Consider the following 25,268-nt stretch of genomic DNA (forward strand, 5'->3'; position numbering starts at 1 on the left):
ATTTAGCACCACAAGTGTAAGCACAATTACAGATAGTAAAGAGTTGATAATTGACAATTTCATCCCACCAAGTTTTGAATTTGGTGAAATAAGAACTCATCGAGAGAGACCCTTATGAAAGATGAGAAATCTCCTTCTCAAGCTGAAACATTCTTGGAGTATTACCTTGTGAAAGCCTATCCTTGAGATCAATCCACAAATCCTTAGCATTATTGATGTACATCACACTTACTTTAAGCTCCAAACTAAGAGAATTGGTTAACCACGATAGCACTATGGTATTGCAACGACTCCATGAATTGAACAATGGAGAATTAGGATCTGGTTCAGTGATTGAAACATTGACGAAACCAAATTTGTTCGTAGAGCTTAAAGCCAAAAACAGAGATCTAGCCCAGCTCATATAGTTTTCAAGACCAGTCAAAGGCTGAGAAGTAAGAATAAAACCTGGATTTTCATTAGCTGGAAGAAAGTATGGATTATTAGCATACTCGTCTACTATAGTCGTGCTTGAAGCGGGCATAGATTGTGAAGGATTTGTTGAAACAAAAGGACTAATTGTGAGGAATCAGTGGTGGAAGCCATTGAAGAAACTTCAAGGATCGTGAAAATGAAAATTAGGGATTGGAAAAACAAGAAAGGGAAAACAGAACTTCAGTAGAAGCACTTTGCTTTTATACCATGTAATGAAAAGAAGTTTCTGGAGAGAGAAAGAGAATTTCTGAATTGATTCTAATTCATTGAAATCAAGAAAGTGTTAATTTACAAGCATTGGTTACTATATATACATGTACAAACAGAGATGCAAAGAGGCACCAAAATAACAACTCTAACTAACTTTTCTAACAACCATATTAATAGTATAACTATCACTTATGACTACACCAGTGAATACATGACAGCTGGAGCTTCTAACTTCTAATTCACATGCTTTCTTTTCTTCACACGTGCTGAGGCATTATCCTTGTGGTGTGTCATTTTTCTTCTTCTGTTTTGATCTTGATTGTCGTTTAAGCTTTGTTTCCTTTTGCTATTTACTGCTTGCATTAGTCTCAACATATGAAATAGTTTTTTGGCTTAATTTTTGAAACCTCTGACTCTTCTGCAACTTTGTTGGTAAAAAATGCAGGTAGTTTAGGAGGAGATAGTTTAAGAGTGTCATTTGAAGCATAGAAACAACATCTAACATGGTGGTTCTATCCATTGCCTGATCCTGTAAATATAAGAGACCGACGTGAATGCCTCTCAACACTTCAAATGGAGGGCATGGCGCATGCATCTAGTATTGTTGGGTCTATTAGCTCTAAATTACTTTTACCTTCATTCCATATCTACCATACCTGATACAAGTCCAATTGTTCATAAAATGACAATTGTTAAGTTCAAAATTCCAAATACAAGCTAAGAAGGGTTCAAGTGAGAAACTCACCTATCCTATAAGGTTGAGTGAATACTCAAAGTGATAGAGAACCCCAAAGCTAAATTCATGATTTCTAATAGTAGAACCCCAAAGCTAAATTCATCAAATTTTATTGAAACAACACCAATCATTGCAAACTCCAAGGGCATATCATCACTAAAGTAAAAAGTGACCAATAAACTTTAACATGAACAAGCAAATATGTAAATGTTCAGACACACACAAGTTGCATTTGTTAGGGTCTAAGTACTTAGGAACTAATGTATTAGAACTCTAATATGTATTGTTGGCAAACCATGATCAAAACAGGTGTCTAGTTATGTTTTAGACTTGCTCAAAGTATGTAATTTATGTACAGCTGGAATCGAGTTAACTGCAGAAGTTACTGTGCATTTCTGCCTGACTCGATCGATCGAAAGTCGTGCAGATTGTTTTTTTTGCTGATTTTCCAACTCAGCCTAAGCCCATATGACGTGTAGGGGTTTATGTTTTGCCCTAGGTATAAAAGGCAAACCCTAGTCACATTTTTGAGGTTGCTCATATTGCTGGTTGTGTGAATCTCTTGTGAGATCTGAGAGGTGCTTGCCTTCACACAAGCTTGGTATTATCAAGAAGGAGATTTCTTTGAGAGCTTGATGATCGTTCAGTTGCTGCCATAAGAGCTTAAAGATACACAAGCGGGGGTGCTTGTACTTGCTGGAGAATCCAAGAATGAAGGAGTCCGTGGTCTTGGAGCTTGCACGTGGTCGTGTCAGTAAGTTATACTGGTGGGTAGCAATAGGATGTTAGTGGTCTAAGTCGCTATTGTACACTTAGATTCTTTCATAGTGGATTCAGGTTTACCTTGAGGATAGCTAGGTTAAATCCTCCCCAAGTTTTTTACCGGTTTGGTTTTCCTGGGTCATCATATCTTTGTATTTTTCATATCCCGCACTTTGCATTGATATGATTATATGATTGTGTTAACCTAGATTTGGAATTTGGAATAAGTAATAACTTAGCTTGTTAACTAGGTTAATCCAATTGTGGTTTAAGGGGTCTAAACAAACTCTACAAGTGATATTAGAGCGAATAGCTCTTGTGTGTAGATCTTTTAATCTCTGAGCTGATCCTTGACCCCTGATGTCATGGATTCTTGGAATATCTTTTTGCATATATGCCAACTTGTTTACTTGTTGTTTTTGTCCCTTGTTGCTTTCATTAAATATTCCATTGAGCATCTTGATATAATTGTGTCTGATAATAGTTATTTGTGTTACACTGCTTTAACCGCCTTAAAGGCACGTGATTCTTGTCTCTGGTATTTGGATAGTGGTTGTTCCAGGCATATGACAGGAAATAAAGCTTTATTCAAGACTCTCTTTGAAGGAAAGATTGGTACAGTCACATTTGGTGATGGAAGCAAGTCTATGATCAAAGGCATTGGAACCGTGGACATCCCAGGGCTGGCGGTTTTTGAAGATGTCTGGCATGTTGATGGGTTGAAGGCTAACTTACTCAGCATTAGTCAGATTTGCGATAATGGGTTGAATGTTCTCTTCACCAGGTATGAGTGTGAGATACTCAATGGAGGAGGTGATTATATGTGTATTGGTGTGAGAACATTTGATAATTGTTATGGTATCACACCAAGTATAAGCAACACATGTTTTAGTGCAAAGATCAATCAAGTTGACTTATGACACCAACGGTTGGGACATGCAAGTCATAAACAATTAGAGAAGATTTCCAAGTGTGATGCAGTTATTGGTTTGCCCAAGTTTGAGAAGATTGAAAAATACATATGTGGACCATGTCAGATGAGTAAACAAGTGAAGTCCAAACATCCGTCTGTAATTGATGTTCAAACTACTAGACCTCTAGAGTTATTACATATTGATCTCATGGGTCCGGCCAGAGTTCTGAGTTTGGGAGGAAAGAGGTATATCTTAGTGGTTGTAGATGACTTTACTAGATATACATGGGTTGTGCTTTTGAAAGATAAAGTTGAGGCTCCAGAAAAAATGATTCATTTGTGTAAAAAATTGCAAGTTGAGAAAGGTACCGTGATAGCTAGAATCAGAAGTGATCATGGAAGAGAATTTGAAAATTCAAAATTGGCTACCTTTTGCAATGATCAAGGCACGTATCAAGAGTTCTCCTCTCCCAAGACACCACAGTAGAATGGGATAGTGGAATAGAAGAATAGTGTTGTCCAAGAAATGGCATGTGTCATGTTACACAATAAGAAGATGCCTAAGTCCTTCTGGGGAGAAGCAGTTAACACTGCTTGCCATACAATCAATCGGGTGTATTTCAGACTTGATTCTAAGCAAACTCCCTATGAACTCTGGAGAGGAAAGAAACTTGTTGTCAAATATTTCAGAATTTTTGGTAGTGATTGCTATATTTTGCGTGATAGAGAGAACCTAGAAAAGTTTGATACAAAGAGTGACAAAAGACACTTTCTAGGATACTCTTCTACTAGTAGAGCATACAGAGTGTACAATTTGAAAACTAAAACAGTCATGGAATCTTCAAATGTAGTGATCAATGATGAATTAAGTCCTGAAAGCCTTTCAAAAAACACTACTCCAGTTCAAGAAAAGATCATGGAAGCTGATGATTCACTACCTGATGATTATGTGGGGAAGCATACTGAGGAAGAGCTGTTGTTGCTAAATGATGCGGTCTCTGTACCATCAAGTTCAGAACCATCCACACCAGTGCATGATACCCAACCAATACAGCGTGAGCTTAGTCCTTCATCTGAACAGAAGGGTACCTCCACATCTCTGGTCAAAGGACCATCTTCCAAAGTGAAGTTAAATCATCCTGCCACAAATATTTTGGGTAGTTTGAATGATAATATGAGACTGAGATCCAAAACCTTGAATGTCATTACTCACTCATGCTATTTGTCCCAATTTGAGCTGAAAAAGGTGGATGAAGCTCTTCAAGATGCTGATTGGGTTAATTCTATGCATGAAGAACTTCATCAATTTGTTTGAAATGATGTATGGGAACTGGTTCCTAGGCCAAAGGGAGTAAATGTCATTGATACTAAGTGGATCTTTAAGAACAAGTCTGATGAACATGGTACTGTTATCAGAAATAAATCAAGACTTGTTGCTCAAGGATAAATACAAGTGGAAGGAATTGATTTTGATGAGACCTTTGCACTAGTAGCAAGATTGGAATCCATTCAGATACTTTTGGCCATAGCAAGTCATTTGAACTTCAAGTTGTATCAAATAGATGTTAAGAGTGCTTTCCTGAATGGTATGTTGCAAGAAGAGGTATATGTTGAACAACCAAAGAGTTTTGTTGATCCTCACAGACCGAATGATGTCTACAAGTTGAAGAGGGTTCTCTATGGCTTGAAACCAGCTCAAGGGCTTGGTATGATAGATTAACTACATATCTCACTAAGCATGGCTTTAAATGAGGATTTGCAGATGCTACTCTCTTCATTCGAAAGGATAAGAATTTTTTTGTTGTAGCTCAAATATATGTTGATGATATTGTTTTTGGTGCTACTAATGACTCTCTTGCTACATCTTTTGCAGATGAAATGAAGGCGATGTTTGAGATGAGTATGGTTGGTGAACTGACTTATTTCTTGGGATTGCAGGTGAAGCAAACAGATTCGGGAATTTACATCAACCAAGCAAAGTATGCAAGAAAATCTAGTTAAAAGATTTAGACTTGACAAGGCTGCACATGCTAGAACACCAATGGCTGCAAATGCAAAACTAACCAATGATCCGTCAAGTGAGTCTGTTGATGTTACATTATACAGAAGCATGATTGGTTGTCTTTTGTATTTAACTGCTAGTCGGCCTGATATTGCCTTTAGTGTTGGTGTTTGTTCTAGATTTCAATCTAATCCTAAGGTTTCACCCTTAAATGCTGTTAAACGGATCATTAAATATGTTGGTGGAACTTGTGATTATGGATTGTTTTATAACAAAGAGTCTAATCTATCTCTTGCTGGTTTTTCTGATTCTGATTGGGCCGGTAATGTTGATGATAGAAAAAGCACCACTGGTGAGTGTTTTTATGCAGGAGCTAATCTTGTTGCTTGGATGAGTAAGAAGCAAAATTCTATGTCTCTGTCTACCGTAGATGCTGAATATAATGCTGCTGGAAGTTGTTGTTCACAGCTTCTTTGGATGAAAAAGCTCTTGAATGATTATGGAATTTCTCAAGACACCATGGTTGTTTATTGTGATAATTCTAGTACTATTGATATCTCTAAGAACCCTGTTCAACATTCTAAGACTAAGCACATAGAGATTCGGTACCACTTCATTAGGGATTTGGTTGACAAGAAGACTGTTGTTCTTGAATATATTCCTACTGAACGTCAAAATGCTGACATTTTCACCAAACCACTTGATGGAAGCAGGTTTGAAGCTCTTTGTGAAGTCATTGGTGTGATTTTGTGTCCCTAGGATTTCTTAGCCTTCATGGTCATTGTGCTTCATTGCTTTACTCTTTGTGACCATTTTTTTCTAGAACTTGCATTGCATAACATTCATGCATTTCATTTTAGGATATTTTTGTTATTTTTTATTATAAAAAAAGGAGGGGGGAAGCAAAATGTGTTTTGCATTTATTTTCTTGGTTTTTTGAAAACAAGGTTAGTCAATTTATTTTCACATAACATGTCCATGTACTCTGTTTAGCTTGGATGAGCTTATTTCTTGCACTTTACTAGTTAAAGCTTTGTAGTGCATGTTGAGTGGGAAGATGTTTGTAGTTTTCGACTACTTTGTCGTGATCTTGAAGTCACAAGTCTTTGATTGACGGACTTGAACATTTTGAGAAAGGCATAAATAACCATCTCACCACTGTTCACTAGCCAATCATGAATACCTTAGTGCATATCGTAAGATTTTGTGCTCGAGAAAGTGTAGCACATGCACAAAAAGAACATAAGGTGTAGCCTCGGTTTAATTGCTTAAAATTGGTGTATACATTATTGGACTTATTGTTAAATCAAATAAATAAAATTGGTGTGTACATTATCCCGGCTTTTTTTTAATAAGTTTCTGAAAATCTTAAAATCTGTGTGTGCATTATGAGGCAAACTTAAGAAACTTACATGATTACAAGCTTATGATCTAGGAGATGTGGGAGTTATATGATGTAACTCTTTAGGTGATAGTCTCTTTCAAATTCTGTGTGATGAATTTTGAAGACTTTGTGGTTGATTTCCACTTCCATATCACCTCACATGTATCTCAAGCTTTTGCTAATTGCATACATTACATAAGTTATTCTTTGCTAAACTTTGTACATGTTATTGTGTGTGTTTATGGTTTAACCAACCAAGTTTGAAAATGCCTTGAGTTTTATGCAAAATAGATTAGATGCTTGAACATTCAAGGAAAATGTTTGAAAATCTATATTTTTGGGAAACTGGGTTCAAAACTTGTGTTTTTGAAAAACATTTCATTTCATACTCATGCATTTTATTCATAAAATTCAATGCTCTGAGGAGTTTTTGTATAAAAATGTTTATTTCTTCAAAATTTGAGTTTTCCAGAATTTCGACCGATCGAGCATGTTTTTCGATCGATCAAAATTGCGATTAAAATTTTTGGTCAGCCTCTATTTGTTTCGATCGGTGCTCGATTGGTTTTTGATCAATCGAAGCATTTTCGACCGATCGAATCTGTTTTTCGATCGATCGAAAATCGTATAGAGACTTTTTAAAAGAGATTTCTTTTCACGTGTTCATCCACTTTTCAAAAAAAAGTTTTCAACTTTTCTCTCTCTATACGAACCGGTCAAGGCTTCCATCAAATTTTTGTCGTTTTCCTCCGTTCTTTTTGCAAGGTTTTTCTCTCCAAAGGCCGGTAAGACCTTTATACCCTTCCTTTTGCATTTTATTTCATGTTTCATGCATAAATTCATGCTTTTAAGGGATATTTTCGGACCTAAGAAAATTTTGGGATTTTTGATGGTTCAAGCTTTATTTTTTGAAATTAATCAATGGGTTTTTGTCATATGATGCTATCATCATGATCTATAGTGTTTAATTTGATCAAATTGGTGTTTTGTGAAGAATTGAAAATTCTAGGGCTTGTATTAATCTGAATTGGGGATTTAGTGCAGATTGAGTTTGATTGATAGAATTGGCTTGTTGTTTTGATATAATTGATCATTATAAATTGTTCTCTCACTTGTTTGATGATCAATTGATCAATTGAGTAAAATTTCTACAAGTGGTTTTTCAAAATTTTGGAGTTTATGTTTTAAACTCTATGCTCAAGCCAATTTTGTTATTCTAAACTTCAAAATTTGAACTTGTTGTCACTGCATTAGAGCATGCATCATGACATTTATCTGTTCATGCATCATATAGTTTTTTTTTTGTTGTGCTAACTTGCAGTCTACCCTTGTGTTTTTTTTTTTGTTCTTTCTCTTGTGTCTCTGTTTCTTACTCTATCACCATACCTAGGAAGACTAGAGCCAATAGGTCATCCTCCTCTACTTCTGACCCTTCCTTTAAGAGTGACAAATTCTTGAGTGCGAAGCACCAAGAGACCTTTGAGACCCATAACACTAAGAGAAAGATTTGGGCTCAGCGTAGGGTTCTGTTAGATGAGATTGATCCTGCCATTAGGGCAAACTTTGAGCGTCGGGGTTGGTTGTCTCTTTTGGATTTTGATGCTCCTCCTCTAGCCATCTTGATTAGAGAGTTCTATTTGAACCTCTCTGTTCACTCCTATGATTCCGGCACTCTTGTGCGGAGTTGGATTCGTGGTGATGACTATACCATTACTCCTTTGGTAGTGGCTAATGCTCTTGGGGTGCCTCTTGTTCAGCATCCTGTTTACCCCTATGACGTGTCTCCTCCCCTAGACGACATCATGTCATACATCACTGGTACTTCTATCCGGTGGGGTTTTGATCCTTGGATCACTTTTACTAAGCTTACCAAGTCTACCTATCTTATCTTTAGGATAGCGTGTCATTCCCTGTGGCCTATTTCGCATCTACACACCATTCCTTTGGAGCGATGTGCATTTTTGTATGCTCTGGTTACAGATGCTCCTATTAGTTTTCATCATCTATTTCTTCGTTCTTTGAACGAGGTGTATAGGAGTTCCTCTACTGCTCATGCTCTTTTTCATCCTATTTTCATTCATAGGATTTTTTTGTTTTTAGGTTTGTTCGACTTCCCTGTGTCTGAGCCTGTCCATGTTAATGCTCCCATAGGTGCCACTTTCCTTAGGCAGAGGGCTACTCAGATGAGAGAGCGCTCTAAACGTCCTCGAGCTGAGTCTTCTGGTACCATTCTCCCTTCTTCTTATACAGGTGTTCCTTCTGGTGAGGAGTCTGCTGATCCTGTAGGAGATGCTGCTGTTGATGTTCCTCCGCCATCAACTTCTGATGACTTTGACATTCGTCGTACTTTGGAGTCTGTTGTGACCGTTTAGGCTGCTCATGGTCAGATTTTGGTGGACATTCTGGACGAGATCCGTGCTTTGCGAGCAGACTTGGCGCTTCTTAGACGTTCATCTTCGCCACCTCCTTTTGATGATGGATTTTGATTTGTTCTTTGGCATTCCGTCACAAAAAGGGGGAGTAGATTGAGATTGTATATCTTAGGGGGAGTTTTGTTTTTGGAGAGCTTGAGAGCTTGTGGAGATTAGATTGTATCTAGATGCTTCACTGTGTACTTTTTGTTTTTGGTTCTTGATGTATTCTTGTTAGGGGGAGTTTTATTGTTTCTTGTTTCACTGCTTATAGGCTTATGATTATGAGTTATTCATTGATATTTGTCTATATTTTGTGTTTTGTGAAATCAAGAATGTTATGTTTATTTACTTGTATTTTCCACACATACGTTTATGCGTTTTGTTTAGTGTTTCAGGAAATATACAGGTTGATTCAATTAAGCTGCTGTCTACACTTGCAACTGATGGATAGTAGTTAGGATTGGATTTGTTCTAATGGGCATATTTTTGTAAAGGGCTTTTCTTTGTAAACTTTGAGCTTTTAGTTGTGTTTTGTCACGGATTACCAAAGGGGGAGTTTGTTAGGTTCTAAGTACTTAGGAAATAATGTATTAGAACTCTAATATGTATTGTTGGCAAACCATGATCAAAACAGGTGTCTAGTTATGTTTTAGACTTGCTCAAAGTATGTAATTTATGTATAGTTGGAATCGGGTTAACTGCAGAAGTTACTGTGCATTTCTGTCTGACTCGATCGATCGAGAATTAGACTCGACCAATTGAAAGTCGTGTAGATTGTTTTTTCTGCAGATTTTCCAACTCAGCCTAAGCCCATATGACGTGTAGGGTTTTATGTTTTGCCCTAGGTATAAAAGGCAAACCCTAGTCACGTTTTGAGGTTGCTCATATTGCTGGTTGTGTGAATCTCTTGTGAGATCTGAGAGGTGCTTGCCTTCACACAAGCTTGGGATTATCAAGAAGGAGATTTCTTTGAGAGCTTGATGATCGTTCAGTTGCTGCTATAAGAGCTTAAAGATACACAAGAGGGGGTGCTTGTACTTGCTGGAGAATCCAAGAAAGAAAGAGTCCGTGGTCTCGGAGCTTGCATGTGGTTGTGTCAATAAGTTCTACTGGTGGGTAGCAATAAGATGTTAGTGGTCTAAGTCGCTATTTTACACTTCGATTCTTTCATAGTGGATTCAGGTTTACCTTGAGGATAGCTAGGTTAAATCCTCCCTAAGTTTTTTACCGGTTTGGTTTTCCTGGGTCATCATATCTTTGTGTTTTTCATATTCCGCACTTTGCATTGATATGATTATATGATTGTGTTAACCTAGATCTGGAATTTGGAATAAGTAATAACTTAGCTTGTTAACTAGGTTAATCCAATTATGGTTTAAGGGGTCTAAACAAACTCTACAGTATTAAATTATAATTGCTTGAAATGAAATGCATACTTACTATGTTCCAACAACCTTATTTGTGTTTTCTTCTGACCCTTTCAACCCAAATATTTTTACCATGCCAAAATCTAATAGTTTCGAATGCATCTCCTTATCAAGCAAAATGTTGCTTGATTTTAAATCCTATGGAATTACTCTTAGACTTGAACATGTGTGGAGATAAGCAAGTCATTGAGCAATGTCTTCAATGATGTTGAAGCATGTTTTCCAATTTAATAAACACTTTTTAATAGAATTTGACCCATAGTAGAAAACACTAGCAAGCAAATGATTAATTTTTGTTTTTTTTTGTTTTTTTTTTTTACTTTAAATAAAAAGAGAAAAAATCTTCACATAAGCCAATTTTGCTAATATGATCATATGTCTTGGCATAAAGGAAGAAGTTAGGCTTTTGTTGGGCATATGCTCATAGCTTAGTAATTTTACTTCTTCTATAATGCAAAACCCTAAAAGCCTGACAAGATTAGTGTGTCAGAGTGTGGCAATAATAATAGTTTTATTCTTGAACTCTACCAATCCCTATCCAAATCTTATTGAAAGTCTCTTCATTGCTATTTACTACCCATAAGATAATTTACCCTAAAAGTAAATTGGGTTAGTCTTACTCACATTATCTTAATTCAGTCTTTACTTACATTTTAAACTTTGTATCAAGATTCTACCTAGCCCATGGGCTCAGCTCAAGTACTAATTTATTGATTGGTCAAATAGGATTAGCTAGGCTATGTCTTTAGTTCCATTATCATACCCAAAAAACAAAAACAAGAGAGAGAGAGAGAGAGAGAGAGAGAGAGAGAGAGCTAACCTTAGAAACTAATCCAAAGCCATCCTCTCTTAATTTATTTTCAGTTGAGAAATTATTTGTAGTAGCCAAAATGCTTCAAAGCTGAAGTTTGCAACTCATGGCTAGCTTGTCCACCTTTATTTTTTTTTTTTCTTCACTTCGTCATGTACTGTGGAAGGAATTGCATTACCCCCAATTTCTTGTATCAGCAACTTTTGTTTGTTTTTTCTCTCCCGACATATATGGAAAATGTTAGTTGAATTTTTATTTTTTATTTTTTATAGAATACAAATCCTTTGTACCAATTTTTGTGTATCTATGTTCTACCAATCACACATAGAGTAGTACACAAAAAGTGGTAGATATTCAATCATCAGTAATATATCTAAAAAATCTATATTAGAAGCATGAATTACCTTTCATTCAAGGTTTTTTTTTTTTTTTTTCATTTAGTGTTGCTTAAGAATCAGTACAACGAGATAATAATCGCTCCCACTGCCATGATGAGCCATCTCCACCACCTGTTTGCCCTCCTGTTTTCTTCTTTATTTGCTACATGGACAAACAAACTTTCAATGTTCTACTACGTACCAATAGTACTTCTATTCAATTCTCTTTTTCTTATGATTTAATATGCTTTAGCATTCACAGTCCAGATAAATCTTTTGGAAATTATTGAACTTGTTAAGAAACCAACAATTTGTATTTATCAATTTTTATCATGTCCACAACAAATTAATCAGTTAATTTAGTTTTCTACATCAAGCCACCAGTATATCAAATTATCAATCCTACACATGGAAGCCATGGATAGCGTATGGTCTTATTTTCTACATGTACATGTAATACATCAATTATATGCTTTAATGTTATAAGTTGAGTGTGAAGTAGACTTACCAATTGCTGAATTAAGGAAGTATATTGTCCTTGCATTTGAGTTTGAAGATCCATTAAATCTTGCCGGTGTGCTAGTCCAAATCTCACAGCCAGTTTGGGCATCCTCAATTGTAGATGCATAGGCAACACAAGAACAATTGGTCAAGCACTTGGCCTCACAATCCATGAGAGTCAGGTTTTCACTTTCACTAAACTTGAATCCATCACTGTACATGAAAGTGAAATGTGAATAAAATACATCATCAGGGCTCCTACACTCAGGAAGCTGCGCCGGCATACATCTTTCCATTTTTGATGAACCAGAGAAACGAGAATTACAATCAACCAGAATGCCTCTATCGTCAGAAAGTCTTCCCAAGTAATCTATCACCAACCGCGGCGACTTTGTGAAACTTGTTTCCACAGAGTAGTTGAAGAATGTTTCATTCTCATTTGATATGTAGCTAAAATTGTAGTAAGAATCTGAAATACCTGAAAAAGATGAGGTGAAATGCCCTCGTTCCAAAGACCCACTAGTCCAATAGATGTTGTCGTGCCACATGATGACCAATTGATTTGTATGGTTAGAGTCCATGCCAAAGGTAAATACGCCCAAGTCAGGAACTACCACTCCTCTCCATGATGTTAGAGACCAAGTATGTCCCGTTTTCCGATTCACTCCAAGTTTCATTCCTGGCACAAGAATGTGACTAGGATAATCAAAGCTTTGCCACAATTCCTCTGAATTATTCAGTTCGCGCAGTACAAAATTACCAGTGTCAAGTAAAACAGCACTTGTGTTACTTCCTTCTTGTCCTGAATATAGAACAATAGGAAGACCCCCATCGTGTGAAATTTTCAAATTCCCGCTACCATCAATGGTAAGACTTCCAGAATTGTTAAAGATAGGAGTGTCTCGATTTGCAACCCAAACTAAATTGTCCTGGCGTTGACGGTTGTCGTTGTTCCATATTCCTAAGTAGTAGCTGTTACTTTCAAGCGTGAAGAATCCTAATTTAAAGTTTCCTTGAGCTGAAACTAATTCATCCCCATCCTTCACCTCCTGTCCTTGCACTAATGTCTCTCGCAGAGAAGAAGATGGCCCTACGAAGAGTAGTAAACATAACAAACAGGGGATAAGATTTCTCACTTTGCTGGCCATAACAGAGTTTTTTATTTTTTTATTTTTGTTAAGAGAGGCGGAAGGAAGAGAATCTGCGAGACCAAAATCCACCAACTGTTGTCAAAATGGAAGGAAAAGAAACAGACGTTGAAGATGAGAAAGTTTGAATATCGGTCCACCCCTTGTCATGAAGTCCACAATTTGTGACTGGTTTGGTTTGTGCTCCGTTCTATAAAGCCGGCGCATAAGTGGATTGATTTTCTAATTTTTTTAATCCATGGACCATGGATTTTAGACCTTACCTTTTGGAATTATTATCAATTTGGTCTTAATGTTTTTTTTTTTTTTTTTTTTTTTCAATCTATAATCAATTTACATCACTTTACCCCCTTGTAATGAAGTCCACAATTTTTTTGCTAAAAAACAAAAAAGTCCATAATCTGTGAGTGGTTTGTGGTCCGTTCTATAAAGCCGGCCCATAAGTTGATTGGTTTTCAATTTTTCTTTTTTCAATCCATGGACCACGGATTGAGAAATCTCGGACCCAAGCCAAGCCATGAATTGATTAAAAAATAGGCACAAATATTATCTTGCATCTTACATTTTTATAATTATTATCAATTTGGTCCATATATTTTAGTAGTTAATTTGGGTTTTGTTATTTTTAATTTACAGTCAATTTCTATAAGTGAGTTTATGAGAAGGACTAAATTACTGCAAATAAAAAATAACATGGTTCAAATTGATAATGTCTTTAAAATATAGAGATCAAAATGATTTTTTTTTCCTAAAAAATAATCCAACTAAAATTTGGCATTGTTTCACATATCTTCATTTTATTTTGTTCAGTGAATAAACCATAAATTTTTTTTTGAAATAGAATAAATACTGATCTTAAAGCACTTGAAAATTTCTTCAAAAGGTAGACTAAACAGGTCCTATACTCTGCAAATTTGAACCCAACCATATTAGTCATTACCCAAACAAAAAGAATAAAAATAAGTATAATTACAAGTTTTTTTATTTATTTATTTATTATTTTTTTTTTCTAATTCTTGAAAAATGGATCAACCCAAATACAACCTGCTATAATAGAGGGTTGGGTCAGGTTGACAGGCAATTTAAGCAGGTCCACTTTTTAGTTTTTCGTTTAAGAAGGAAAAAAATGTCACTTTCCTTATCTAAAAATCTGTCTTTCACTAACTCACAATTTTCAATTTTACACTCAAATCTTTCGTTCTCTATTTATCACTTTCTTATCTTCTTTACTATTCTCAAATCTAGAAAACTAATAGCTATGGCCTATGGAAGACCTCACATAAAGGCTTCTGCCCCTGCTCACCTAAGAGACCACAAAATGTTTCTCCTTGTTATGTTTTCCATTTACTTAAAAAATTAGTGCCCGGTCAATCACATATCCACTCCCTCGGGGCGGGCCCCCGAAACTGGGAAAATGTTCAATTGGGCTTGTCGCTCCCTATTTTCAACAGGGGTCTTGACCTATTTTGAGGAACCTCCAATTATTCAAATTCCAGAGTGGAATGAATTATATTTCTTGAAAAAAAAAAAGGAGGAACGAAGTGGCCCATAGTGATCATCAATGATTCAATACAGTATTTTATCAATGACTGACAAGTCTAAGCCCCTAAACCACGTAATTTGGAATACCCAATTGACAAATAAGAATAATTCCAGGGGAGGAGGACTACAATTACAATCAACATCAAAATATCAGTTCTGCTTCGTTATTCTTCTTTCTTTCTTTCTTTTTCTTTTTTTTAAAGAGAGTTTCAACCTCTAATTGAATCTCAAATTTCTTACTCAACCATAAAAATTTTTACCAGTTGAACTACTTGAAACTCATGATTATTCTACTTAATTATCTATATAACTGAATTATATATATATATATATATATATATATATATATATATATATATAGATCTGTCTTTTCTTCTATTAATATATGATCCTTTATACACTACCTAATCCGGTTATTTTTCAAAGATGCTTCATAATCTTTATAATATTATTGATTGGGTTTTTTAGACTATAAGTCTCGGAGCTGATGAAGAATATTGGCCAGGTCGCTTTAGGGTGTTATATCATATTTAATCGCAGAGACTGTTTTCTATAATTTTTTTTAATCTATTCAGTTTATTTGATTTATGTACCAAATTTTAAAGTTAATGTAAAATTAACAATATAAGTGTAGGCATATGCACTTAACAATATATAATAATAATGTCAGTTCGGTAATATTGTAAGTTGATCAATTGTTAATAATAATAAACAATGCATTGGGAAATCAGGATTTTTATTTCATTGTAATTTGTGTGTATCTTTTATCATCAAATTTTTTTTTTTTCAAATTTAGGTATTTGATTATGTGCTTTAGTTTAAGCTTGAGTGCATGAGCTTGATACCAAGATTGTGTTTGAGCTCCAATTCAAGAGCTTGATTTTTAAGCTCAATATAGAGTTTGAGCTCAACTTTAGTAATGGATCAAATCTTGTCAAGCTAAGCTTAAGCTTTTGGGTTTTTTTGACAAGATTGAGTTCAAACGCTTTGTGTAGGCTTGACATTAGTTCGAGTCGATTTTGAACAAATTTTTTATTATTGTTGAGTTAGGTTCAACAATTCACTACTTGTTAGTACTCAATTATAACCTTAGTTATGACTTTTTTTTCAATATTCAAAATAGAAATTCTTCTCTAAGTGTAAATGTATGTGAAGCTCTCTCCTAGAGACTTAAACCTCGATCCTTGCCCCCACACCCTACGAGCATTTATACTTGTGAAGTGACCATCGCACCAAAGGTGCGCGATGTTGTTATCATTTCGGGTCTGTTTGGATACTGCTTATTTTGTTGAAAATTAAAAATTAAAAACAATAAAAAAAAAAAAGGTATTCGTAAACAAAGAATTTACTGTTCATAAGCCTAAATGCACTGTTCATGGACCATGAACAGTGCAAGAGGCACTGTCCAGGGTAAAAAAAAAAACGCAAACGCAGGAGAAATTAACACAATCCAAATGCTCATTTATTAACTAATGATCAAGATTACATATCTATCACTACATTCATTATATCAGATACGTCTAGTTAACTAAGCAAGGACACTTTTACAATAATGCCTCTCATTGCTTATAGTAAGAAGAAAGATAAACAAAATTAGGCTTAGGCATATACTAGTTATTACCAATTCTAATAAAAATCATAAAACACAAGGATACAAGCATGTCTATTCTAGTCTAATCACAATTATGTATAGCCCTTATCAAATAGGCACTTGTACACATACCCTTTTTTTTTTTTTTTAATAAGAATACTGTAACTTTCATTGAAAAGTAGAATTTTCCTATATATAAGTTACAAAGTATTAACTCCTTTGGCTTATTGAGCCAAAATGCATGCTGGTCGATTTCCTTGCTACTTCACATGACATAGTTGGACCATTCTAAATGGTAGAGCTAGATTGAATCCAGTCATTTGAAGTTAGAGCACTAGTATTAGGAGGTGTAAAAGCCACCCCAATTGCTATTTTTACAACCCAAAACACCCAAAACCCACACCATCTGGGTTTGTAAACTTAAAAAAATTTGAAACCTATGAACAGTAAGGTTGCCTCCCACTCTCTTTTTCTCTTCACACACAACCATATGCAACCTTATGGTTCATAGGTTGTAAAGAAAAAAAAATTATTTTAATCTTGTGGTTGTGTGAAGAGAAAAAGAGAGTGGGAGGAAAAAGAGGGAGAACAGTATTTTCATTATTTTATTAGGTAGTTATATTATTTTATTAGGTTGTATGTAAAAATAAAAACTAGGATGTAGGGTGAGTAATAAAATGGGTTAGTAAAATATATAAAATAGTGTTTGAGGATGCAAAATCGTTTTTTTTTTTTTTTTTTTTTTTTTTTTGCATCTTCGAATGCTAGTGCTCTTAGATTGCAAACTCCATCTCCAAATCGGTATAAGTCATTTGGGCTATTAAAGCTATTGAGTATACATATGGAGCTTATACTAGGAATAATAACGAGAGACGATTTTGGTCATAATTTTGAGGTCCACACGAAGGCAATCAAGGGTCCCAATTTTAGTAGCCTCATCTCTCATGGCCGCGTCCAAAGTGTTAGTGTATAGCTTAGACTAGATTAGCCCATTAGGCTTGGTCCGGTATACTGTACTTGTAGTTTACTCATATTACTTGTACTACACACATACCTAGCCTATATAAGGCTCTCTATTGTACATTCTAGTTTACACAGAATATACAGACTATTCAGTCTTTCTCTCTCAATTTATATTCTTAACATGGTATCAGAGTCATTCCTTTGACTTTCTGGTTCCTGTGGACATTTTCGGCGTTCTTCCGCTGCCCTCGCCTTCATCCAGTAGCCACTGTCAGAAGCGAGTCACCGCCATCACGCCCACAGTCCCTATAACTCTCGAATCTCACTAGAGGTTCTTCACGCGCTGCACGCGCCGGAACGAGATCCTCCACGCACCTTCACTCGTGCCACGCGCCTGAGACCATCCGCGTCTGTCCACGTCAGCCCTAGGCTGGTGTCATCCTGCACACGTCAGCGTCTAAGTCATCTACCTACGTCAGCACATGCCAGCCGTTGACTTTGACCGTTGACCATCACTTTGACTGTTGACTTTTTGACCAAAGTCAAAAATTTTCAACGGGACCTGTCTTGCTCAATTTTTCACATAGATTCCGATTTTGAGCTCCGTTTCTGCATTTGAGGTATTAAATCTCAGTTTTTTGGTCATTTTCTTCATTATGGCTCCACAAAACGAACAAGATATCATACGTCCTATCACTATTATGTTGGATGGTCCTGCTAGCTATCATGCATGGTCTCAGAATATGACTGTCTTTCTAAAGGGTCGTAAACTGTGGAGATATGTGACTGGTTCAATTCCTAAGCCAATACCAAAACCTAAATCCATAGCCACAGCTGCTGAAGATGCCTCAAAGACCGCTACTACAGTGGATGATTATAAAGAATGCCTAGAGGAATGGGAGAGTATTCAGAGTAAGGTTTTGTCTTGGTTTATCAATACCTCTATTCCCTCTATTCATAATCTTCTTCCTCGTCTTGAGACTGTTGAGGTAGCTTGGAAATTTCTGGTTGATCGCTATAATTGCACTAATGATTCAAGCATGGAGTTCCACATTGAATCAAAGCTTTATCAAATGCGCCAAGAGACAGGTCAGTCTTTTTTTGATTATTATTCTCAGACTTCTACTATGTGGGAACAACTCTCTGCTGCAGATCCTCCACTAATGTGTTCTAAGGACATTGAGTTCTTTGTCAAATATCGGGATCGCCGTAAATTTATGCACTTCATGATGGGTTTACGTGAAGATTTTGAGCCTACTAGGGCTTCTCTGCTGAGCCGGTCTCCTACTCCTTCTCTTGATGCTACAGTTAAGGAGCTCATTTTTTAGGAAAATCGTTGGCCTACTTATCACATGTCATCATCATCTGATCATGTCTTGGCTACACCATCTCCACAGCCTCCTGTTGCTACTTTCACTACTCCTCCACGAATAAACTCTGGGCGTCCCACCTCTTAGTCTTCCAAAGGTACTCACTGCAAGTTTTGTCGTGCTAAAGGCCATGACGTCTCAGTTTGTCGCAAACTGCAAAAATTTGTGCAAGAGCAGAATAAAGCTTCTCTTCCTCGGGCAACTGTTGTATGTCCTTCAGATCCATCAGTTCCTACAGGTCCATCTTTGCCTTCGTCACTTACTACGGCTGATATTGAGGCAGTAGTTCAACAGGTTTTATCCCGAACTGCCATTACCCTTTCTGTCACCTCAGGTAAACAACCTTGGTTTTTTGTTACTGCATGTTGTAACCATATGACTCCTGATGAATCCCAATTTTCAGATAAGGCACCCTTAGAACACCCTACCACTATTTACATTGCTGATGGAACTCCTTTGCCTGTTAGTCATAAAGGAACAATCTCTTCTCCTGGTTTATCCCTTAGTGACACCTTTCATATCCCAAAGTTATCCCTCAATTTGCTTTCTGTTGGTCAACTTTGTGAATTAGGCGCAGACCTTCTATTTACTAATCATGGTGTGGATGTACAGGATCCCCAGACGGGTCAAGTGCTTGGGACAGGGCGTAAGGTTGGTCGCATATTTGAGGTTCATGATTTGAAGATTCCTTCACAAATTGTTTCTGCAGCTGCTACCACTGCCACCCCCTCACCTAATTTATGGCATGCTCGTCTTAGTCATCCATCCTTATCTCGTTTTCAGTTGTTAGCTTATCAAGGTCATTTAGGTTCAATTCAGTTTCAAAAATTTGATTGTACTTCTTATCATTTTGGCAAATAAGCAAAATTGCCCTTTGATAATAGTGACTCTTTTTCTTTTGCACCTTTTGATCTTATACATTCTGATATTTGGGGTCCTGCACTGATTCCCACTGAGAGGGGATCTAGATATTTTGTCATATTTGTGAATGATTTTTCTCGATATACTTGGATTTATCTGCTTCACCATAGGTCTGAACTTATGTCTATTTACCAAACATTTCATAAAATGATTGAAACACAGTTTAATCGCACCATCAAAGTCTTTCGATCAAATAATGCCCAAGAATATAATGATAAATCTTTCCTATTCTTTTTAGACAGTCATGGTACACTTCCTCAGCGGTCTTGTCCTTACACCTCTCAACAAAATGGTCGTGTAGAACGAAAACATCGTCACATTCTTGATGTTGTCCGCACCCTTGTCATTTCTGCCTCTCTTCCTGAGCGCTTTTGGGGTGAGGCAGTACTCACTGCTGTGTACACCATTAATTGTATTCCTTCACCAACTACACATAAAAAATCACCATTCGAGCTTCTCTACGATCAAACCCCTGACTACTCCTCTCTTCGGGTTTTTGGTTGTGCTTGCTTTGTCTCTCTTTCTCCTCATGAACGAACAAAGCTCCAGCCTCGTGCTTGTCTTTGTTGTTTCCTTATTCATAGTGTCTCTCAAAAGAGGTTTCACTGCTATGATCCCATTTCTCATCGGCTTCGTGTCTCCTGTCATGTTGAGTTTTGGGACCATCATCCTTTCAAGAGTTTTCAGTAGTTTCCTGCATCCTCTTCCTCAGAGTCTCCCATTTTTACCAATCTTTTCCTCCCTCTCTATCCTGAACTTGTGGAGGATTCTTCGACATTGGCTACCTCTCCCGACGACTCATCTCCGGTTTTGTCCCAAGCATATGACCCACCTGTCTTAGATCCTGTGGCACCACCCTTTCCTGAGTTACCTGTTGGTCCTGAACTTTGTCGTTCCACCCGGGTAAGCATTCCTCCCCCTTATCTCACTGATTATCACTGCTCTTTTGCTCTTGCCACCTTCTATGAACCTCACACCTATCGTGAGACCCATACTGACCCTCTTTGGTAGCAAGATATGAACGAAGAACTAGATGCCTCCTGGTCAGTCCGTAGTAGGTTGTAGGTGGGTTTACAAGATCAAGACCAATGTTGATGGATCTGTTGAACGATACAAGGCTCACCTTGTTGCCAAGGGCTTTACTCAGGAGTATGGCATTGACTATGAGGAAACATTCGCTTCTATTGCTCGCCTTACATCTGTCAGATGTCTCATTACTGTGGTTGCTATTCGCCATTGGCCTCTTCATCAAATGGATGTGAAGAATGCTTTCCTCAATGGAGACTTCCAAGAAGAAGTGTACATGCAACCACCCCTTGGCTATCTACACTCAGGAAGTCAAGTTTGTCGCCTTCGTCGTGCTCTTTATGGCCACAAGCAGGCTCCTTAAGCTTGGTTTGAGAAGTTTAGCTCAGTTGTTGCTTAGCAGGATTACACTTCAAGTCCTCATGACACTGCTTTTTTTGTTTGAAGATCCTCTGCTGGTATCACTCTTATTCTTCTTTATGTTGATGATATAATTATTACTAGAGGTGATTTTGCAGGTATCCGCTCTTTTCAGCACTTCCTTAGTCAGCATTTTAAGATGAAAGATCTAAGCACTCTTAGCTATTTTCTTGGGCTTGAGGTTACCTCATCCTCTGATGGATACTGTCTTTCCCAAGCTAAATATGCTTCTGATCTTCTCTCCAAAGCTGGTATCACTGACAACAAGACTGCTTCCACTCCCTTGGAATACAATGCAAAGCTCACACCCTTGGATGGTGAACCTATATCTGATGCTACTCGTTATCGTCAATTGGTTGGTAGTCTGATCTATCTCACCGTTATTCGTCCGAATATCTCACATGTTGTGGGTATGGTTAGTAAGTTCATGGATGCCCCTCGTTCTGTCCACTATGCTACAATTCTTTGGATTCTCCGATATGTCAAGGCACACTTTATCATGGTCTCCACTACTCCTCTCAGTCTTCTCTCGAGCTTCATGCTTATTCAGATGCAGACTGGGCAGGTGATCCGACTGATCGATGCTCTATTATATGTTTCTGTTTCCTGTTGGGTACTTCCCTTGTCTCATGGCGTAGCAAGAAGCAGGATGTAGTTTCCCATTCCAGTACTGAGGCTGAGTATTGTGCTCTTGCTGACACCACCTACGAGCTTGTCTGGCTTCGCTAGCTCTTGACTAACATGGATGCTCCATAGCCTACTACCACTCCTCTTTATTATGACAATCGTAGTGCCATCTACATTGCTTATAATGATGTCTTCCATGAGCGCACCAAGCACATTGAGATTGATTGCCACATCACTCGCCAACATCTCAAGAAAGGCAATCTCCAGTTGTTCTCCATCTCCTCTGCTGACCAGCTTGCTGATATCTTCACCAAGATTCACCCGCCTAGTCGTCTTCGAGATCTTATATCCAAACTCCAGTTGGCTTCCTCCTTGCCACCTCGAGTTTGAAGGGGGATGTTAGTGTATAGCTTAGACTAGATTAGCCCATTGGGCTTGGCCTAGTATAATGTACTTGTAATTTACTCATATTACTTGTACTGCACACATACCTAGCCTATATAAGCCTTTCTATTGTACATTATTGTTTACACAGAATATACAGACTATTCAGTCTTTCTCTCTCACTTTATATTCTTATCACAAAGCAATTGCCCTAGATACTAGTGTTTTTAATGCAACCTTGAAATAAATGTAGCAAAAGCACTTCAACGCCTGCATAAAGCAAATATTACTTGCAAAATTTTGGCCAACTCTTGAGTGTTTGGTTAGAGAAGTAGTCTGTTTAGCTTATGCAGCGATAGTTTCTGATGTATTTAACGCAAATTTCTAATGTATGCTGGTAAGTTAGAGGAAGAATAATAATAAGAAGCTCTTATAGAGTGGAGAGTTGGAGAGATATATCAGGTAAAAGTTGAACTAAAAACTTAATTAAAAATAAATTCTAAGGTGTAAAATTATGAAGCTAGCAAATTTGGTGTGGCACAATATTAGAAGGTCAAACAAAAGTCAAAAGCTTGAGAGAGAGAGAGAGAGAGAGAGAGAGAGAGAGAGAGAGAGAGAGAGAAGCATTATCACATTATTCATCCATAACCATCTGCGTTGTCTCACAACCAAAGCAACACAAGCATTATCGCACTATTCATCCTTTTAAAAAAAGAAAATGCATCAAGACACATTAGATGAGTAGCACGTGGGCATAATGTGGTAAGAAAAGGAAGCAATGTTTCTCTACGCTAGGGCTTCCTAAAACCTTGCTGTCCATAGAATTTATGCCTACTCCTTGAGTTGGGCTGCCGTTGGACATCTTTCAGTGTTTTTCTTGCTCTCTTCAGCGTGGAGTTCGTTCTCAATCACTCTAGGATGGAAAATCTGTCTGTTCTGTGGGAGAACTCCTCGCTTTCAGAGTCCGAAGGTAATAAATATCAGGTTTACGAGAAGGGCTACGAAGGAAAATTTCTGCTTGCTACGAAATTTTTTACTGGTAGAGCGCTGAGTATGGAAGTTGTGGCTCGTACCTTTAAACTTCTCTAGCACACCAAGAAGGAGTTTGAGGTGCGCGATATGGTAGACCACAAAATTCCGTTTGTGTTTTCAGATGAGTCTGATGTTGACAAGATCCTGTTGGGGGAGCCGTGGTCGTTTGATAAGAATCTGGTGGCTCTAAAGAAGGTTCGACGAAACACGGAGGTCAAGGGAGTGCTCTTTGATAAGGCGTTCTTTTGGATACAAGTCCATGACCTTCCTCTAGGGTGTTTGAACATGGGAGTGGCTTCTAATATTGTTTCGGCGACTGGAGAAGTTGTGGTGAACGAAGAGAACAATGATTAGTATGAAGGAAGTTAGTGTTGGGTGCGTGGCACCTAATGGGTCCAGCCCACTTGCTTGCCTCTTGTCAAAGCTCATTTATGAGTTTGTCTTCTCAAGCCTACAAAGTCAGACCTTGGTTTGATGCAAAGCTGAGCATGCATGGGAAAGTCTGACTTCTCTTAATGAGAAGTGATGCAAAGCTGAGTTAGAGTGTGAGACACGCTGAGGTGAAAAGAAAGAACAAGAAAAGAAAAAGAAAAGAAAAGAAAGGCCATTCGACCTTAGAGAAAAAGCTGAAGCAAGAGAGGGCAATTCGGCCATTGAGAAAAACACAAGTGAGAGCTTCAGGAGGTGCAGTCTGAAAAGATAGAGAGAAACACAGTGAGAGTGTGAGAGAGTGAAAAAGAAAAATGAAATTTTTTTTTGCTCAAGTTACACACAAGGAAGATAAATTGGTGGAGTTTTCATGGAGTTTTTGAGTGCTACAACCATGGAGAGTTGGAGTATTCAGAGGAAGATTTTGCTACTAGTTTTATGGTGAGATTGTATTTACTCCTTGAGATTTATTTGTTGTATATCCAATTTATTGTGGACTCAAGTTTAGCATAAACTTGATAGTTGTAATCTCTATTTCATAGTGGATATTTTTCGGAGCTGTCCCGTGATTTTCCCTTTACACTGGAGGGTTTTTCACGTAAGATTTGGTGTTCTTGTGTGGTTGTGTTTATGTCGTGCTTGCTGAAATTTTTTTTGTTTCCATAATATTGTTATTGCTTGGTAGTTATATATTTTAATTCACACAGACATAGAGGGGATTAGGATTTTTCCCCAACAAGTGGTATTAGAGCTTTTGGTTGCTTGGGTTTAATTGTCTTGTGTTGGATTAAATGGAGAATATGAATATGAATACTATAATTAAACTCTCGGTATCGAATTATTCGATATGGAGGCCAATGATGGAGGATGTCCTTTATTGCAAGGATTTGCATGACCCTATTGAGGGTGAGAGTGTCAAGCCTAGTGATATGTCAGATAGAGACTGAGAGAAATTAAATAGAAAAACTATTGGGTGTATTAGAAAATGCATTGACATTAGTGTTTTTCACCATGTGTCTCAGGAAATAAATGCAAAGGCTCTTTGGGAAAAATTAAGGAGTCTTTATGAAAGAAAAACAGCTCAAAATAAAGCTTTTATTCCTAGAAAGCTTGTGAATTTGAAGCTTAAAGAGGGTAAGTCCATTGCCGAGCACCTTCATGAGTTCCAAGACTTGGTTAATCAGATGGTTACAATGAAGCTAGTAATTGATGATGAGTTACAAGCTTTATTGCTTCTGAGTTCCTTACCTGACAGTTGGGAGGCTTTGGTAGTGTCACTTAGTAATTCTTCTCTGAATGGTGTGTTACAACTTGTCATGGTTAAATATAGTTTTCTTAATGAAGAAACTAGAAGAAAGGATATGGGCAAGGATATTGCACAAGCTCTTGTCATAGAGAACAAGGGGAGAAGTAAGAGTAGAAGTTCTAAAGGGCGAGGTAAATCCAGAGGTCGGTCAGAGTCGAAAGGAAAATTCAAGTGTTTTTACTGTGATAAAGAAGGTCACATAAAAAGAAATTGCAAGGCTTGAAAGAACAAATAGAAAGAGGATAAAAATTAGAAAAAGGTGGATGATGAGAACACTGCAGTTGTTATAGTGTTCGAAGATAAGGTCCTAGCCATAGGACAAGATGATTGTTGTATAGTTTCAGATCCTTATGTTGAATGGGTGATTGATTCAGCTGTTTCCTATCATGTCACTCCAAGAAAGGAGTTATTCACTTCATACAAAGCAGGAAACTTTGGGAGAGTGAAGATGGGCAATGATAGTTATGCCGACATTGTGGGAATTGGTGATATTTGTGA

At 37.2% G+C, this 25,268-nt stretch overlaps 3 protein-coding genes across 4 annotated transcripts; 1 reads left to right on the forward strand and 2 right to left on the reverse strand.

Moving 5' to 3' along the window:
- Positions 1-112: 112 nt before the first annotated feature.
- On the reverse strand, positions 113-523 carry LOC142634877 (uncharacterized). The gene has a single exon (XM_075809124.1). The coding sequence runs from the start codon at positions 521-523 to the stop codon at positions 113-115; it is 411 nt and encodes a 136-aa protein (XP_075665239.1).
- Positions 524-10,375: 9,852 nt separating this feature from the next.
- On the reverse strand, positions 10,376-13,250 carry LOC142634345 (G-type lectin S-receptor-like serine/threonine-protein kinase CES101). 2 transcript variants are annotated; one of them, XM_075808642.1, is made up of 2 exons: positions 12,019-13,250; positions 10,376-11,290 (listed from the first exon to the last, which is right to left on the reverse strand). In XM_075808642.1, exons 1-2 carry the CDS (start codon positions 13,157-13,159, stop codon positions 11,259-11,261), a joined length of 1,173 nt encoding a protein of 390 aa, XP_075664757.1. In that variant the 5' UTR covers positions 13,160-13,250; the 3' UTR covers positions 10,376-11,258. The 2 variants fall into 2 exon arrangements, with proteins under 2 accessions (XP_075664757.1, XP_075664756.1); XM_075808641.1 differs by lacking the exon at positions 10,376-11,290 and adding an exon at positions 11,549-11,673.
- A 4,661-nt stretch (positions 13,251-17,911) lies between these two features.
- Positions 17,912-20,557, forward strand: LOC142634878 (uncharacterized). The gene is made up of 4 exons (XM_075809126.1): positions 17,912-18,562; positions 18,713-19,424; positions 19,785-20,099; positions 20,259-20,557. The coding sequence occupies exons 1-4, from the start codon at positions 17,912-17,914 to the stop codon at positions 20,555-20,557; spliced, it is 1,977 nt and encodes a 658-aa protein (XP_075665241.1).
- The last annotated feature ends 4,711 nt before the right edge of the window (positions 20,558-25,268 follow it).

The sequence above is a fragment of the Castanea sativa genome, chromosome 5, assembly GCF_040712315.1.
Source record: "Castanea sativa cultivar Marrone di Chiusa Pesio chromosome 5, ASM4071231v1".
In the NCBI taxonomy this organism is placed as follows: Eukaryota; Viridiplantae; Streptophyta; class Magnoliopsida; order Fagales; family Fagaceae; genus Castanea; species Castanea sativa.

Coding starts and splice junctions, on each gene's coding strand:
- LOC142634345 (XM_075808641.1), bottom strand. CDS start 13,159: ATGGCCAGCAAAGTGAGAAATCTTATCCCCTGTTTGTTATGTTTACTA. Junction 11,674..12,018: donor CTTCCTTAATTCAGCAATTG/GTAAGTCTACTT, acceptor TTGTCCATGTAG/CAAATAAAGAAGAAAACAGG.
- LOC142634878 (XM_075809126.1), top strand. CDS start 17,912: ATGGCTCCACAAAACGAACAAGATATCATACGTCCTATCACTATTATG. Junction 18,563..18,712: donor CTCCTTCTCTTGATGCTACA/GTTAAGGAGCTC, acceptor CCCACCTCTTAG/TCTTCCAAAGGTACTCACTG. Junction 20,100..20,258: donor ACGAACAAAGCTCCAGCCTC/GTGCTTGTCTTT, acceptor CCTCTTCCTCAG/AGTCTCCCATTTTTACCAAT.
- LOC142634877 (XM_075809124.1), bottom strand. CDS start 523: ATGCCCGCTTCAAGCACGACTATAGTAGACGAGTATGCTAATAATCCA.